General features: G+C 37.3%; 1 protein-coding gene across 8 annotated transcripts in view; it reads right to left on the bottom strand.

Moving 5' to 3' along the window:
* Positions 1-17,255, bottom strand: part of HELZ (helicase with zinc finger) — a 157,016-nt gene that overhangs the window by 41,279 nt on the left and 98,482 nt on the right. For all 8 annotated transcript variants that reach the window (XM_033438309.2, XM_012535043.3, XM_004275399.3 and 5 more), the window contains 4 exons: positions 15,025-15,076; positions 14,054-14,244; positions 12,106-12,313; positions 657-736 (listed from right to left, as the gene is read on the bottom strand). In XM_033438309.2, the coding sequence (XP_033294200.2) occupies positions 657-736; positions 12,106-12,313; positions 14,054-14,244; positions 15,025-15,076 (531 nt within the window). The remainder of the gene's footprint in view (positions 1-656; positions 737-12,105; positions 12,314-14,053; positions 14,245-15,024; positions 15,077-17,255) is intronic.

The following is a 17,255-nucleotide window of genomic DNA, read 5'->3' as shown; positions in this document are numbered from 1 at the left end:
TCACTCTAAGGCAAGGTCATCCCCTGATCGTAAGAGTAACAGGTAGAAGGTAAGCAGGCATCAGAAGAGCTGCTGAGAAAACTGGGCAAAGGGAGCCAGGCACGTACAAAAGAAATGGGGAGGCACCCCACAGGTTCCCTGAGATCAGAAAGCATGAGTTTCCAGTGGCACTAGTTCAACCAATGATTTGATTTTCCCTCACTGGTTCACGAGCACAGAAGCAGAAAAAGCAGATGAACAAACAGGTTAAGAGTTAAGGATGCACACAGCAGGTGTGACGAGAGGACAAGGTGAGGGACTTGAGGAAGTTAAGTCTTCCTTTCACACTATAACAGCTCTTCCCAATCTGAGATAATTGTTAGTAACACATCTATAGCTGTGTCTTCATTTATTACTTTATCATTGGAAGTCTCTGAATTCAAGTCTATTGCTAAATAACACAATTTGAAAAAAGTATTCTGATAAATAAAATAGTGTAGACAAAGAAAAGGTGGAGGGAGAGAGTGCAACATGACCCACCAGATCCTCATGAAACAACACACATAAAAGATATACATAAAAAGGTAGATAATTTTCTTTAAAATACCAGGATTCCAAGATGATCGATCAAACTAACTCCATCAGAACAATGCATTCCCTAAAGGTAAGCCACATACCTGCTTTGATTCTGTAGGCTTTTTCTCTGGTGTCCGAATCTTATTAATTTCAGGTCCAGGATTATTTGTATCACTTTTACCTAAGAAAATATTTCAAAATTCTTATAAATTGTCTTCAGTAGATGTTACAAAATGCCAATGACTATCCAATATTAGACAAAGAAGCAGAATATTTTAAACATTTTTCAACAATTATTAATTATTACTGCTTGGGTTTTGTTCTTAAATCTTCAGAGCTGCAATTTCTCTGCAAGAAAGAAAATTTATAAATGAAGCAAATCTCTCTGACAAGGCAAAAACTTAATAAGGGAATAAGCTTAAAATATCAACTAACTCCAAAGATAACTGCCCATTCTCCAGGAATTTACAGCCTCATTTTCTTAAACTAGACGTAGAAAAGGCCTATTTATAAAGGTTTACTACTTTGGCCATTTACGAATGCAAAAATCCAAATAATGCGTCAATGTAATTTAGTAAAGGAATCTAAACTAAATAAAGATATTCTGAAAAGAATGCAGTTATACTTTTAAAAGTAATAGGTATCAAACTAAATATAAGTGGATGACAAACATTAAAGGAAGCAATATTAAGGTTAAAAAAATCACAATTATAATAGACAATGCTAGTTCCCGCATGTGAAAGGCTTTTAATCTATAAGAACTAACTACTGGATATTTTAAATCCCTTGAAAGAATCCTTAATTTGGGTTCTTCCTTGAAAACATTCTTTTAAGAATGCCACTGGAACCTTGTGCCAGAATAGCCTTACTACTCAACTTTAAGAAATGAAAACTACAATGTCTGAGATGAAAAATACACTGGATGCAATTAGCAGATGTTTAGACACTGCAGAAGAAAAACTTGGTGAACTTGAAGGCATAGCAATAGAAACAATGCAAGGTGAAACACAAAAAGAAAAAAGAATTTTTTAAAAGATGAAAAGAGCATCTGTGAACTGTGGGGTAACTTTAAGAAGCATAATAAATGGGTAGTTGGAATTCCTGAAGAGAAAAAGAGGTGAGACAGAAACAATTTCTGAATAAAGGTCAAAAATTACCAAATTGATGAAAACTGTAAACCCACAGATACAAGAAGCTCAACAAACCACAAACACAAGAATCATGAAGAAAACTACACCAAGGAATATCATTTCATCATAAACAAATTACTAAAACCAGTATAAAAATAAGTTCTTAAAAGCAGTCAGAGGAAAAAAAGACATGTTACATGCAGAAAAGCAAAGATAAGGATGACATCAGATTTCTCACTAAAAATAATGTAAGCAAGAAAACAGTAGAGTAACATCATTAAAATACTGAAAGATAAAAACTATCAACCAAGACTCTATACGCTGTAAATAAAAACATTTTCAGACATACAAATGCTGAAAGAATTCACTGCCAGCAGACCTGAACTACAAGGAATGTTAAAAGAAGTCCTTCAGGCAGAAGAAAAATTACTGAAATAGAAACATGAATATACAGAAAGAAATCAAGATTACCAGAAGTACTAACTACATGGATAGATATAAAAGATTATTTTTCTTATTATTTAAAACTCTTCAAAAAGATACTTGCCTCTTTAAATGAAAATAACAATGGTTGAGGCTTATAACATAGGAAAAGTAAAATAAATGCATGATAACAACAGATAAAGACCAGAAGAGGAAAACCTGAAATACTCTGAGGTTCCTTTTCTGTACCTGAGTGGTAAAACATAAACGGGAAAGTAAACAGTGTTAAGTTAAAGAACTCTCAGAACGGGAGAAAATATTTACAAAGGAAGCAACCAACAAAGGATTAATCTCCAAAATATACAAGCATCTCAGTATCAAAAAAACAAACAACTCAATCCAAAAATGGGCAGAAGACCTAAACAGACATTTCTCCAAAAAAGACACACAGATTGCTAACAAACACATGAAAGGACGCTCAACATCACTAATCATTAGAGAAATGCAAATCAAAACTACAATGAGGTATCACCTCACACTGGTCAGAATGGCCATCAGCAAAAAATCTACAACAATAAATGCTGGAGGGGGTGTGGAGAAACATACACTGTTGATGGGAATGTAAATTGATACAGCCACTATGGAGAACAGTATGGAGGTTCCTTAAAGAACTAAAATAGAATTACCATAGGACCCAGCAATCCACTACTGGGCATATACCCTGAGAAAACCATAATTCAAAAAGAGTCATGTACCACAATGTTCATTGCAGCACTAATTACAATAGCCAGGACATGGAAGCAACCTAAGTGTCCAATGACAGATGAATGGATAAAGAAGATGTGGCACATATATACAATGGAGTATTACTCAGCCATAGAAGGAAACGAAACTGAGTTATTTGTACTGAGGTGGATGGACCTAGAGTGTGTCATACAGAGTGAAGTAAGTCAGAAAGAGAAAAACAAATACCGTATGCTAACACAAATATATGGAATCTAAAAAAAAAAAGAAAAAAAAAAGGTTCTGATGAACCTAGGGGTAGGACAGGAATAAAGATGCAGGCATAGAGAATGGACTTGAGGACACGGGGAGGGGGAAGGGTAAGCTGGGATGAAGTGAGAGAGTGGCATGGACATATATACACTACCAAATGTAAAACAGATAGCTACTGGGAAGCAGCCGCATAGCACAGGGAGATCAGCTCGGTGCTTTGTAACCACCTAGAGGGGTGGGATAGGGAGGGTGGGAGGGAGATACAAGAGGGAGGGGATACGGGGATATATGTATATGTATAGCTGATTCACTTTGTCATACAGCAGAAACTAACACACCATTGTAAAGCAATTATACTCCGATAAAGATGTTTAAAAAAAAAAAGATACCCCACATCCAAAGACAAAGGAGACGCCGCAATGAGACAGTTGGAGGGGTGCAATCACAATAAAATCAAATCCCATGACCACTGGGTGGGTGACTCACAAACTGGAGAACATTTACACCACAGAAGTCCATCCACTGGAGTGAAGGTTCTGAGCCCCACGTCAGGCTTCCCAAACTGGGGGTCCGGCAACGGGAGGAGGAATTCCTAGAGAATCAGGCTTTGAAGCCTAGTGGGATTTGACTGCAAGACTTCGACAGGACTAGGGGAAAGAAAGACTCCACACTTGGAGGGCACACACAAAGCAGTATGTGCATCGGGACCCAGGGGAAGGAGCAGTGACCCCATAGGAGACTGAACCAGACCTACCTGTTAGTGTTGGAGGGTCTCCTGCAGAGGCAGGGGGTGGCTATGGCTCACCGTGGGGACAAGGACACTGGCAGCAGAAGTTCTGGGAAGTACTCCTTGGCATGAGCCCTCCCAGAGTCCACCATTAGCCCTACCAAAGAGCCAGTAGGCTCCAGTGCTGGGTCGCCTCAGGCTAAACAACCAACAGGGAGGGAACCCAACCCCACCCATCAGCAGACAAGTGGATTAAAGTTTTACTGAGCTCTGCCCAACAAAGCAACACCCAGCTCTACCCACCACCAGTCGCTCCCATCAGGAAGCTTGCACAAGCCTCTTAGATAGCCTCATCCACCAGAGGGCAGACAGCAGAAGCAAGAACTACAACTCTGTAACCTGTGGAGGGAAAATCATATTTGCAGAAAGACAGACAAAATGAAAAGGCAGAGGACTATGTACCAGATGAAGAAACAAGATAAAACCCCAGAAAAACAACTAAATGAAGTGGAGATAGGCAACCTTCCAGAAAAAGAATTCAGAATAATGATAGTGAAGATGATCCAGGACCTCGGAAAAAGAATGGAGGCAAAGATCAAGAAGATGTAAGAAATGTTTAACAAAGACCTGGAAGAATTAAAGAACAAACAAACAGAGATGAACAATACAATAACTGAAATGAAAACTACAAGGAATCAATAGCATAATAACTGAGGCAGAAGAACGGATAAGTGACCTGGAAGACAGAATTGTGGAATTCACTGCCATGCAAGAGAATAAAGAAAAAAAGAATGAAAAGAAATGAAGACAGCCAGAGACCTCTGGGACAACATTAAACACAACAACATTCCCATTATAGGGGTCCCAGAAGGAGAAGAGAGAGAGAAAGGACCCGAAAAAATATCTGAAGAGATTACAGTTGAAAACTTCCCTAACATGGTAAAGGAAACAGCCACCCAAGTCCAGGAAGCGCAAAGAGTCCCAGCCAGGATAAACCCAAGGAGAAACACAACGAGATACATAGTAATAAAATTGACAAAAATTAAAGACAAAGAAAAATTATTGAAAGCAACAAGGGAAAAACGACAAATAACATACAAGGGAACTCCCATGAGGTTAACACCTGATTTCTCAGCAGAAACTCTACAACCCAGAAAGGAGTGGCATGATATATTTAAAGTGATCAAAGGGAAGAACCTACAACCAAGGTTACTCTACAGGGCAAGGATCTCATTCAGATTTGATGGAGAAATCAAAAGCTTTATAGACAAGCAGAAGCTAAGAGAATTCAGCACCAACAAACCAGCTCTACAACAAATGCTAAAGGAACTTCTCTAAGTGGGAAACACAAGAGAAGAAAAGGACCTACAAAAACAAACCCATAACAATTAAGAAAATGGTGATAGGAACATATATATTGATAATTACCTTAAACGTGAATGGATTAAATGCTCCAACCAAAAGACACAGGCTCACTGAATAGATACAGGAACAAGACCCATATATATGCTGTCTACAAGAGACCCACTTCAGACCTAGGGACACATACAGACTGAAAGGGAGGGGATGGAAAAGAATATTCCATGCAAATGGAAATCAAAAGAAAGCTGGAGTAGCAATATTCATACCAGATAAAATAGACTTTAAATAAAGAATGTTACAAGAGACAAGGAAGGACACTACATAATGATCAAGGGATCAATCCAAGAAGAAGATATAACAATTACATATGCACCCAACATGGGAGCACCTCAATACATAAGGCAACTGCTAACAGGTATAAAAGAGGAAATCGACAGTAAAACAGTAATAGTGAGGGACGTTAACACTTCACTTGCACCAATGGACAGATCATCCAGACAGAAAATTAATAAGGAAACACAAGCTTTAAATGACACAATAGACCAGACAAATTTAATTGATATTTATAGGACATTCCATCCAAAACCAGCAGATTACACTTTCTTCTCACGTGCATATAGAACATTCTCCAGGATAGATCACATCTTGGGTCACAAATCAAGCCTCAGTAAATTTAAGCAAACTGAAATCATATCAAGCATCTTTTCCAACCACAACGCCATGAGATTAGAAATCAATACAGGGGAAAAAAATGAAAAAAACACAAACACATGGAGGCTAAACAATACGTTACTAAATAACCAAGAGAGCACTGAAGAAATCAAAGAGGAAATTAAAAAAATACCTAAAGACAAATGACAATGAAAACACAATGATCCAAAACCTATGGGATGCAGCAAAAGTAGTTCTAAGAGGGAAGTTTATAGCAATACAAGCCTACCTCAAGAAACAAGAAAAATCTCAAATAAACAATCTAACCTTACACCTAAAGGAACTAGAAAAAGAAGAACAAACAAAACCCAAAGTTAGTAGAAGGAAAGAAATCATAAAGATCAGAGCAGAAATAAATGAAATAGAAACAAAGAAAACTATAGCACAGATCAATAAAACTAAAAATTGGTTCTCTGAGAAGATAAACAAAACTGATAAACCTTTAGCCAGACTCAACAAGAAAACGAGGGAGAGGACACAAATCAGTAAAATTAGAAATGAAAAAGGAGAAGTTACAATGGACACCGGAGAAATATAAAGCATCACAAGAGACTACTACAAGCAACTCTATGCCAGAAGAAACGGACAAATTCTTAGCAAGGTATAACCTTCCAAGACTGAACCAGGAAGAAATGGAAAATATGAACAGACCAATCACAAGCAAGTAATGAAATTGAAACTGTGATTAAAAATCTTCCAACAAACAAAAGTCCAGGACCAGACGGCTTCACAGGTGAATTCTATCAAACATTTAGAGAAGAGCTAACACCCATCCTTCTCAAACTCTTCCAAAAAACTGCAGAGGAAGGAACACTCCCAAACTCATTCTACGAGGCCACCATCATCCTGATACCAAAACCAGACAGAGATACTACAGGAGAAGGAAATCACAGACCAATATCACTGATGAATACAGATGCAAAAATCCTCAACAAAATATTAGCAAACAGAATCCAACAACACATTAAAAGGATCATACACCATGATCAAGTGGGATTTATCCCAAGGATGCAAGGATTCTTCAGTACACACAAATCAACCAATGTGATACACCATATTAACAAACTGAATAAAAAACATATGATCATCTCAATAGATGCAGAAAAAGCTTTTGACAAAATTCAACACATATTTATGATAAAAACTCTCCAGAAAGTGGGCAGAGAGGAAACCTACCTCAACATAATAAAGGCCATATACGACAAACCCACAGCAAACATCATTCTCAATGGTGACAAACTGAAAGCATTTCCTCTAAGATAATGAACATGACAAGGATGTCCATCCTCGCCAGTATTATTCAACATCGTTTCGGAAGTGCTAGCCACGGCAATCAGAGAAGAAAAAGAAATAAAAGGAATACAAATTGCAAAAGAAGAAGTAAAACTGTCACTGTTTGCAGATGACGTGATACTATACAGAGAATCCTAAAGATGCCACCAGAAAACTACTAGAGCTAATCAATGAATTCGGTAAAGTTGCAGGATACAAAATTAATGCACAGAAATTGCTTGCATTCCTATACACTAACAACGAAAGATCAGAAAGAGAAATTAAGGGAACAATCCCATTCACCACTGAAATAAAAAGAACAAAATACCTAGGAATAAACCTACCTAAGGAGGTAAAAGACCTGTACTCAGAAAACTGTAAGACACTGATGAAAGAAATCAAAGATGACACAAACAGATGGAGAGGTATACCATGTTCTTGGGTTGGAAGAATCCATACTGTAAAAATGACTATACTACCCAAAGCAATCTACAGATTCAATGCAATCCCTATCAAATTACCAGTGGCATTTTTTACAGAACTAGAACAAAAAGTCTTAAAATTTGTAGGGAGACACAAAAGACCCTGAATAGCCAAAGCAGTCTTGAGGTTAAAAAAACGGAGCTGGAGGAATCAGACTCCCTGACTTCAGACTATACTACAAAGCTACAGTAATCAAGACAGTATGGTACTGGCACAAAACCAGAAATATAGATCAATGGAACAGGATAGGAAGCCCAGAGATAAACCCATGCACCTGTGGTCAACTAATATGACAAAGGAGGCAAGGATATACAATGGAGAAAAGACAGTCTCTTCAATAAGTGGTGCTGGGAAAACTGGACAGCTACATGTAAAAGAATGAAATTAGAACACTCCCTGACACCATACACAAAAATTAACTCAAAATGGATTAGAGACCTAAATGTAAGACCAGACACTATAAAACTCTTAGAGGAAAATATAGGCAGAACACTCTTTGACATAAATCACAGCAAGATCTTTTTGAGATCTACCTCCTAGAGTAATGGAAATAAAAACAAAAATTAAAAAAATGGGACCTAATGAAACTTAAAAGCTTTTGAACAGCAAAGGAAACTACAAACAAGACGAAAAGACAACCCTCAGAATGGGAGAAAATACTTGCAAAGGAATCAACAGACAAAGGATTAATCTCCAAAACATATAAACAGCTCATGCAGCTCAATATTAAAAAAACAAACAATCCAATCAAGAAATGGGCAGAAGACCTAAATAGACATTTCTCCAAAGAAGACATACAGATGGCCAAGAAGCACATGAAAAGCTGCTCAACATCACTAATTATTAGAGAAATGCAAGTCAAAACTACAATGAGGTATCACCTCACACCGGTTAGAATGGGCCTCATCAGAAAATCTACAAACCACAAATGCTGGAGAGGGTGTGGAGAAAAGGGAACCCTCTTGCACTGTTGGTGGGAATGCAAATTGATACAGCCACTATGGAGAACAGTATGGAGGTTCCTTAAAAAACTAAAAATAGGGCTTCCCTGGTGGCACAGTGGTTGAGAGTCCACCTGCCGATGCAGGGGACACGGGTTCGTGCCCCAGTCAGGGAAGATCCCACATGCCACGGAGCGGCTGGGCCCATGAGCCATGGCCACTGAGCCTGCGCATCCGGAGCCTGTTCTCCGCAACGGGAGTGGCCACAGCAGTGAGAGGCCCGCGTACCGCAAAAAAAAAACAAAACCGACTAAAAATAGAATTACCATATGACCCAGCAATCCCACTACTGAGCATAATATACGCAGAGAAAACCATAATACAAAAAGACACATGCACCACAATGTTCACTGCAGCACTATTAACAATAGCCAGGTCATGGAAGCAACCTAAATGCCCATCGACAGACGAATGGATGAAGATGTAGTACATGTATGCAATGGAATTACTCAACCATAAAAAGGAATGAAATTGCGTCATTGGTAGAGACGTGGATGGATCTTGAGACTGTCATAAAGAGTGAAGTAAGTCAGAAAGAGAAAAACAAATATCGTACATTAACGCATATATGTGGAATGTAGCAAAATGGTACAGATGAACCGGTCTGCAGGGCAGAAATAGAGACACAGATGCAGAGAACAAATGTATGGACACCAAGGGGGGAAAGTGGCAGTGGGGGATGGTGGTGTGATGAATTGGGTGATTGGGATTGACATGTATACACTGATGCGTATAAAATTGATGACTAATAAGAACCTGCTGTATAAAAAATAAATTAAATTTTAAAACTTAAAGGAAAAATAGATAAATACCAATTATATTTGGAGAATTCAATATTCTTTTTTTTTTCAACGTAGACAGAAAATCAGCAAAGATAAAGTAGACTTGAATAATCGTATCAACCAACTTGACCTATAGCACTAGAGCACTCCATTCTTCTCAAATGTACATGGAGCATTTATAAAGATACACCATATCCTGAGCCATAAAAGAAATCTCAATAAATTCAAAAGGATTCAAGTCATGCAAAATATGTTCCCTTACCACAATGGAATTAAAACTAGGAATCAGTTAACAGAAAAATTCTTAGAAAATCCCCAATAACTCACCCAAACTCACCTTTCTAAATAATCCATGGATCTAATTTTAAGAGAAACTAGAAAGTGTACTGAACTGAATGAAATAAAAATAGAACACTGGAATTTTGTGGGATACACTACTGAGGAGGAAAATTCTAACACTAAGATACCTCTATTAATCTAAGCTTTTGCCTTAACAAAATAAGTGCAAGAGTTGTATTCTAAAAACTCTTTTTTTTAAAAGGCTGAAAGTAAAGACCTTAAAGAAGAGAGAGACACCGCGTTCATATAACAGAAGACTAAATATTAAGATGTCAGCTCTCCCCCAAATTGACCTACAGATTCCACACAATCCCAATCAAAATCCCAGCAGGCTTTTTTTTGTAGAAACTCACGAGCTGATTCTAAAATGTATGTGGAAATGCAAAGGACCTGGAATACACAATTTTGGAAAAGAAAAACAAATTTGGAGGACTCATACTACCTGATTTGAAGGCTTTTATGAAGCTACAGTAATCAAGACAGTATATTTGGCATGAACAAACATATGCATCAATAGAAGATGACAGAGACTTCACATAGGCAGTAAACTGATTTTCAACAAAGATACCAAGTCATCTTAATGCAGGAAGGAGAGTATTTTCAACAAACGGTGTTAGAACAACTGAGCATACATATATGTAAAAACAAAACAAAATGAGAACAAAAAAACCCTTCAATTCTTACCTCACACCACATATAAAAATTAACTCAAAGGAGACCTAATATAAGAGCTAAGACTATGAAACGTCTAGAAAAAAACACGGAAGATCTTTGCGATCTTGGATTAGGCAAAAAAAATTTGATGTAACACCAAAAACATGACCCAAAGAAGAAAAAATTGGATAAACTGGACTTCATCAAAAAGGTAAACTTTTATTCTTTGAAAGATACTGTTGAGAAAATCAAAAGGCAAGCCATATCCTGGGAGAAAATATTTTCAAAACATGTATCTAATTAAAGATTTGTATTCAGAATGTATACAGAACTCTTATAACTTCGTAAGACAAACCAATAAAAAAGTGGACAAAAGATACAAATAGACACTTCATCAAAGATATACAGGTGGCAAATAAGCCCAATGAAAAGATACTCAACATCATTAGTCATTAGGAACATGCAAATTAATACAACAATCAGATACTATCAGATACCCATAAGCAAGGGTAAAATTAACAAGACTGACAATACCAAGTACTAACGAGAATGTGGAGCAACTGGAAATCTCACACGTACCAGAAATGAAGAATGGTTTGGCCGCTTTGGAAAACAGTACGGCAGTTTCTTATAAAGTTAACGAATGTGCTCAACAAGCTCAGTCCTGGGTATTTACCCAAGAGAAATGAAAATATCTTCAATACGTATGTTCACAGCAGCTTTACTCATAAGAGCCAAAAATCAGAAATAAGTAAGGATAGATAAAAACAACTGATGGAGAGATAAGAAACACTGTGGTTCATCCATATAAGGGAATACTAATCAACAGCAAAAAGGAACAAACAACTGACACAGACAACACAAATAAATCTCAAAAGCATTAAGCTAAGTGAATGAAGCCAGACACTATGATTCCATTTATATGACAAACTAGAGAAAAGACCAAGGTATAGGCACGAAAGTCAGATCAGTGGTTGCCCAGGGCTGGGGCTGGAGGAGGAAAGTGACTGCAAAGGGACAGGAGGGAGTTGTCTGAAATGTAAACACCCTGAATCTTGATACTGGTGGTGGTGAACAGCTCTGTGTATTTGTCAAAACACATCAAACTACATTCTAAAAGGGTGGATTTTACTCTATATAAATTATACCTCAATAAACCTGACTTTAAAAATTACACAGGGCAATTTTTCCTTATTTATAATTCTAGTAGACAAGAGACTACGATTTGCATAAGAAATAACTTCTTTAAATAAACTATTGCCACAGTACCATTAATGTTTAGTATGCTACAAAAATATTTTGGGTCAACAAAAATGTTTAACAGGAGAGGGTTTTCTGTCTCAATTTTAAATGACTACCATTTAAAAAAAATCTAAATATTAACATTTTTCCAGGAAATTGACACCATCAATCGTAAGTGGTAGGTTACATCTAAGTTTTGTATCTGTGCACATATCTGTATCTTCTGGAGAGAGGATCCACAGTTTTTACATCAGATTCCTCCTCGAAAAGGCTTATAATCTATGAACGAGTTAACACTCTCACTGTTAAAGGAAACTTATGCGTTGATACAACCTGGCATGTCGTCAGTCTAGGAGCACGAGAACAGCACAGCAACTCACAACCTGGCGCGTCGTCAGTTTAGGGGCACGAGAACAGCAGCAACTCACCGTTTCGACTCTGCTCATGTTGGTCCTTCTCCTGATGCTGGCTTTGCGTCTGCCCTATGCTGACAGGTGGGTGATGCCCAAGGCCATAAGGTATAGGAGACCCCCGCCCATGTGTCTGTAAGAGGTTCATATTGTAGGCCATGGCTGCCTGGTGTGTAATGATTCGAGGATCAACTGCAAACCTACCCTGGTATCCTGTCCATGGTACCTAGGTTATTATAAGAAATAAAATAATTGCTTTCAGTACATTTTGAAAGGCAAACTGCTATAGTGCTATTAATTAGGAAAGAGCAAACACACACAGAGATGTTAATTTTATCAAAATGAATAACTACAAAATGAATGCTAATAGTACCAACTGGTAGAATGACTGCTATATCTCAACTGGCAAAAAAAAAAAAAAAAAAGCTCCTTGAATCTTTAGTATGTAAGGGAAAACTGACCACTTCCCTTACACACTAGGTTAGGAAGAAATCAAGGACTTAAAATTGGTAATTATTCCTTGAGGCATCAAATCATTTTATAGTCTTGAATCAATTTCCCTCAGTATGAATGCATATATGTCACTGATTACCATGAAAACTGTCTTTTAAAGTCATAACTGCATAGATATACAGTTTAATAAACTTGAATAAGAGAACAGGGAAAAAATTTAAGAAAAAATTCAGTCTAAGGAGTCTCAACTCAAAAAATATGTATTACTATTTTATATGAATAACCAAATCATTTAATGTTCATTTACTGTAGGCAAAATTCAAACAGGTCATTAATTTAATTAATGCTTCTGATTAATTAAACCACAGAAACAGAAAATTTCTTTAGGTGTGTCAAAATATATAATCTCTGCATATTAATATAAAATGAATAAACACAATGACATCTGAGCTACCACCCCTATTATTTTATTATAATACAACTGTTAAATTCAGACTCTTAGAAATCTTTAAAAGTCTCTTTGACCTAGTAAAATGAAATATAAATCCCAAGGAACTTACTATTTAAAGCAGATGATGTATAATGTTGCCAGGCTGTCTGGGAAGAAATAACTCAGCTAAAATGGAAAGTCTATGGGGAGTTGACATAAATGACATATTTCTTATTGACAGTTATTCTCACTGGCTGCCGGGATTGTGAACCACCATGACCAACATGGCTGGAAAATGTTGGCAGCTAGGCGTTTTTGCATTTTGGGGGTGTAGGCAGGGGTGCCAAAGATCCTTGACAATGATCACCTCTACCTGAAGCTACAGTACTTATCTTAAATGAAGAAATATTTTCTAGGCTAAAATTCCTGAATTTGGAAATATTAGTAAACAGCAAATTTTTTTAATTACCAAAATACTCAAAAATCTTAAAGAAAAGAAAAATGAGTTTTAACATAAGATGGAAGCCCTCTAAAAATCTATAGTCTTAGAAATGATTTAATGATGTTTTTAAGTGCCAGTAGGATTTCATAAGGTGTGGAATTTCTCAGATAAATTTAGATCCAAGGGAGCTAGGCTAATCCAAACCTTTTTGCCTCCTCCAAAGAACTGTATTTCTTAGGGTTAGTGAATTATATAAGAATGAAAAAGCAAAAGATAAAATAAAACATCACTTTACAAAACAAGAGTCCAATTTACTAGCTCTGTTAACTTTTGGCCCAATTTTCCTCAGTAAAAATACTTAAGACAATACAAAGGCTTTTCAATCAAAACACCCAATTTACAGATTTCTTCATAGCCACTGACAAAATAGTAACAAATTTTAAGCAACAATTCACATTTCTTTGGTCATAAGAGCTGCTTTGAATGAAAGAAGCTTACAGACATTGAAAACCAAAAAAAAAAAAAAAAAAAAAGAAAAGAGAGAGACAGATTAGTAGAACACTATTTGGGATAGTCACTAATTTACTGAAGCCTATTTTATCTTATTCATTCAATAGAGAGTATCTTAAACATCTACTTACAGGTAAAGGCACGGACATAACTACATTCCCTCCATAGACAGCAGGTACATAAAGAATACTTGTCCCAGTGTGAGGATCTATTCTTTGAACAGGGCTTGGAGATTTCCCCAAATTTGGGTGAGGTCCAAGAGGAGGTGGAGGGGTATATGCTCTAATAGGGTTGCCAATAAGCACAGAAGGATTGGGCTGAACTGAAAAACAAATAGAGAAAGGATGCACTCAATAGCTGTACATATTCACGTAGACAAAAATAATTAAAATCATCCAACAGCAAAACACATTCCCCAGCTTTGCCATAAGGTATCTTATATTCAAAGAGTTATCAGTGTGAAAGAGTAGAGCATATTAAAAAAACAATCACTTTACCATATTCCCTAAAATTAGCTTGAGATATACAAAGTATTCCTTGTAAAAACTAGCATAATTTTAAATGTCTTACAAGGAGCTGGAGATGTGTCCTTCAAGAGAGAAAACCATACAGTAAACATTCTTCTGAGACTAGAAAACGTAAACAATTCTTCAGAATAAAGTTTTGAGTTGCAACTGTAGCACAGCCACATACAAAACAGTTAAGCAGTTATTGTTTTAAGAGCATAATTCTGTAACATTTTAAATCACTTAAATAAACTTTATCTTGAAAATTTGTATACCCAACATTTGTAGGATATAAATATGTTCCAAAAACTTATGTTGCATAGGAGGCTTAAATGTTTATCCTCAAAACTTCTATATATATGTACCTTGGTACCTACAAAATCACCTCTTTTCAGAAATGAGATATCAAAGCATTCACAAGAACAGATGTGTTGAATAAAAGAGTTACATGAGCTCCAAAGTGTCAGTGTGTGTGTGTGTGTGTGTGTGTGTGTGTGTGTGTCCCTCTCCATCCTCCTCTTTCTAAATGACGAAATTTGGAATAAACGTCTTACATCATAAAAGCAAGCCTTCATAGGGCTAATTTTTCCACTTACCAATTCCATCATTCTGGAAATGATCATTCTGGATATGATGGAGGCTTTTCCCCTTTACAGAAAAACACAAATGTATAATAATTTAAACACACCTAATATTAAAGAACAAAAACCATTTTCCTCATTCCATGCAAAATAAATGTATATAGCAACAATTAAAATGTAAAGACTGTGAGTCTGTAATTAATAACCGTTAGAGGCCTTTGAGCCAACCTTCTTTTTAAACATTAAGTCAGGGACTCCCCTGGTGGTGCAGTGGCTTAGAATCCGCCTGCCAATGCAAGGGACATGGGTTCGATCCCTGGTCTGGGAAGATCCCACCTGCCGCAGAGCAACTAAGCCCATGCACCACAAGTACTAAGCCCACGCACCGCAACTACTGAAGCCTGTGTGCCTAGAGCCTGTCCTCCGCAACAAGAGAAGCCACCGCAATGAGAAGCCCGCACACCACAATGAAGAGTAGCCCCCGCTTGCCTCAACTAGAGAAAGCCTGTGCGCAGCAACGAAGACCCAACACAGCCAAAAATAAATAAAATAAAAACATTAAGTCATGGTGCTAGGCCTCAAGTTTCCTCAACATCAAATTAAGGATATCTAAAATTCTTTTTTCTTTTTAAATTAATGTTTTTATAAAAAGAAATATGCATCAATATGACTGAAACCTAAATTCTATTCCTTTGCAGCTTCTCTATAAATTTTCTATGAATTAAATGGTGAAGTGTAAATGCCGTTTTCAAGGGAAAAATATCAATCTTCAACTCTTGAGGATGAGAACCTTTAAAATAATAATATGAATGTAAATATGCTTTGGGGTTTATGATATTTTGAGTATGATTCATGGCATCAAACTGTAAAATTTACTGAAGGAACAGGAAAATGCACAGTGTCATAATCTGCTTAAGAGAATGTACGAATTTTCTAGAAAGCAATGTGGATGTCAAAAGCATCAGAAATGTACATATGCTTTAACCCAATAATTGCACTTCCAGGAACCTAAATGTCCATCAGTAGGAAATTTATTAAATAAGCAATGGCAGATTCATACAATGGCATGCTAGTCTACCATTAAAAATGATGACTTTGGGGCAGAAATATGTGAGGAAACATATGGTTCTGAGTTTCTAGACTAAAAAAATTTTTTTTCTCTTTTCATTGGCTAAATGTAACACACAAAGCCATTACACAACACAAGTAGCACATTATACAACTTACCCTTCCACCACGTAAATTTTTTATTTGTACATTATATCTGAAAGCTTAAGTGGGGGGATAATGCCTATAGCAAGAAGAAGAATTTGTTCTTGACCAAAGCAAAGGTACAGTGATGCTTCACTTATCTCCCTATCCGCCAGCAACTTTAAATATTCAGGTTAGCACTAAACATCAAAGGCTTATGGTCAGCTGGTTAGTGACGGGTAGGCAAGGGCAGCTAAGCTCCAACTCTTAAAATGTCAGAAAAAAAACAGTCAAGAAAGAATCAGAGTTGCTCCTTTAACCAGAAGAGAATGTTCACAGTGACTGTCGTTAGCTATTAAAAAAAAAACAAACAAAAAACAAGCTTCTGAGGAATAGAGAAGTGAAAAGAAAAGCAGGCAGAGGAAAGGAGAAAATGGCACACAGCAGGGACGGCAGCAACAGGTGGAAGATGAGAGGCGTAAGCAATGAGAAGTGACCACAAGAGCAGCCAGAGGCAGACACGCTGACAGAAGAAAGGAGAGCAGTGACACAGCAGAGATAAGACCGTTCCAAGAGGCTAATAAACCATTCAGATTTCTCAGTCTCTGAGGACTTGTCAACCAGGGGCGGCTGTGTGTCAGGTGGAGAAATCGCTGTCACTGGGTCAGTGTGGAAGGCACAACAGCCCCCCCAAAGACATACACACCCTACTCCCTGGAACCCATGAGCTGTCATGTCATGTGGCAAAAGGGGCTCTGCAGATGTAACTAAAGACTTAAAATAGGAGGATTATCCTGGATTATCTGGGGCGATCCAATCTAATCACATGAGCCCTAAAAGCAGAGACACCTCTCCAGCTGAGTCAAAGAGATGTGGAAGAAAAGGAAGGAAGAGATACAAGCGGTAGAAGGGGAAGTCAGAGATGCCAAGAGAGAGAAGGCTTCAATGCACTGTTGACAGCTCTGAGAGGCAGAGCCACATGCGAGAACTGGAAAGAAGCCTCCAGAGCTAAGAATGGCTCCCAGCTGACAGCCAGCAAGGAAACAGGGACCTCA

The sequence above is a fragment of the Orcinus orca genome, chromosome 19 (assembly GCF_937001465.1).
Source record: "Orcinus orca chromosome 19, mOrcOrc1.1, whole genome shotgun sequence".
Classification (NCBI taxonomy): domain Eukaryota; kingdom Metazoa; phylum Chordata; class Mammalia; order Artiodactyla; family Delphinidae; genus Orcinus; species Orcinus orca.
This window is presented reverse-complemented; position numbering and strand designations above follow the sequence as displayed.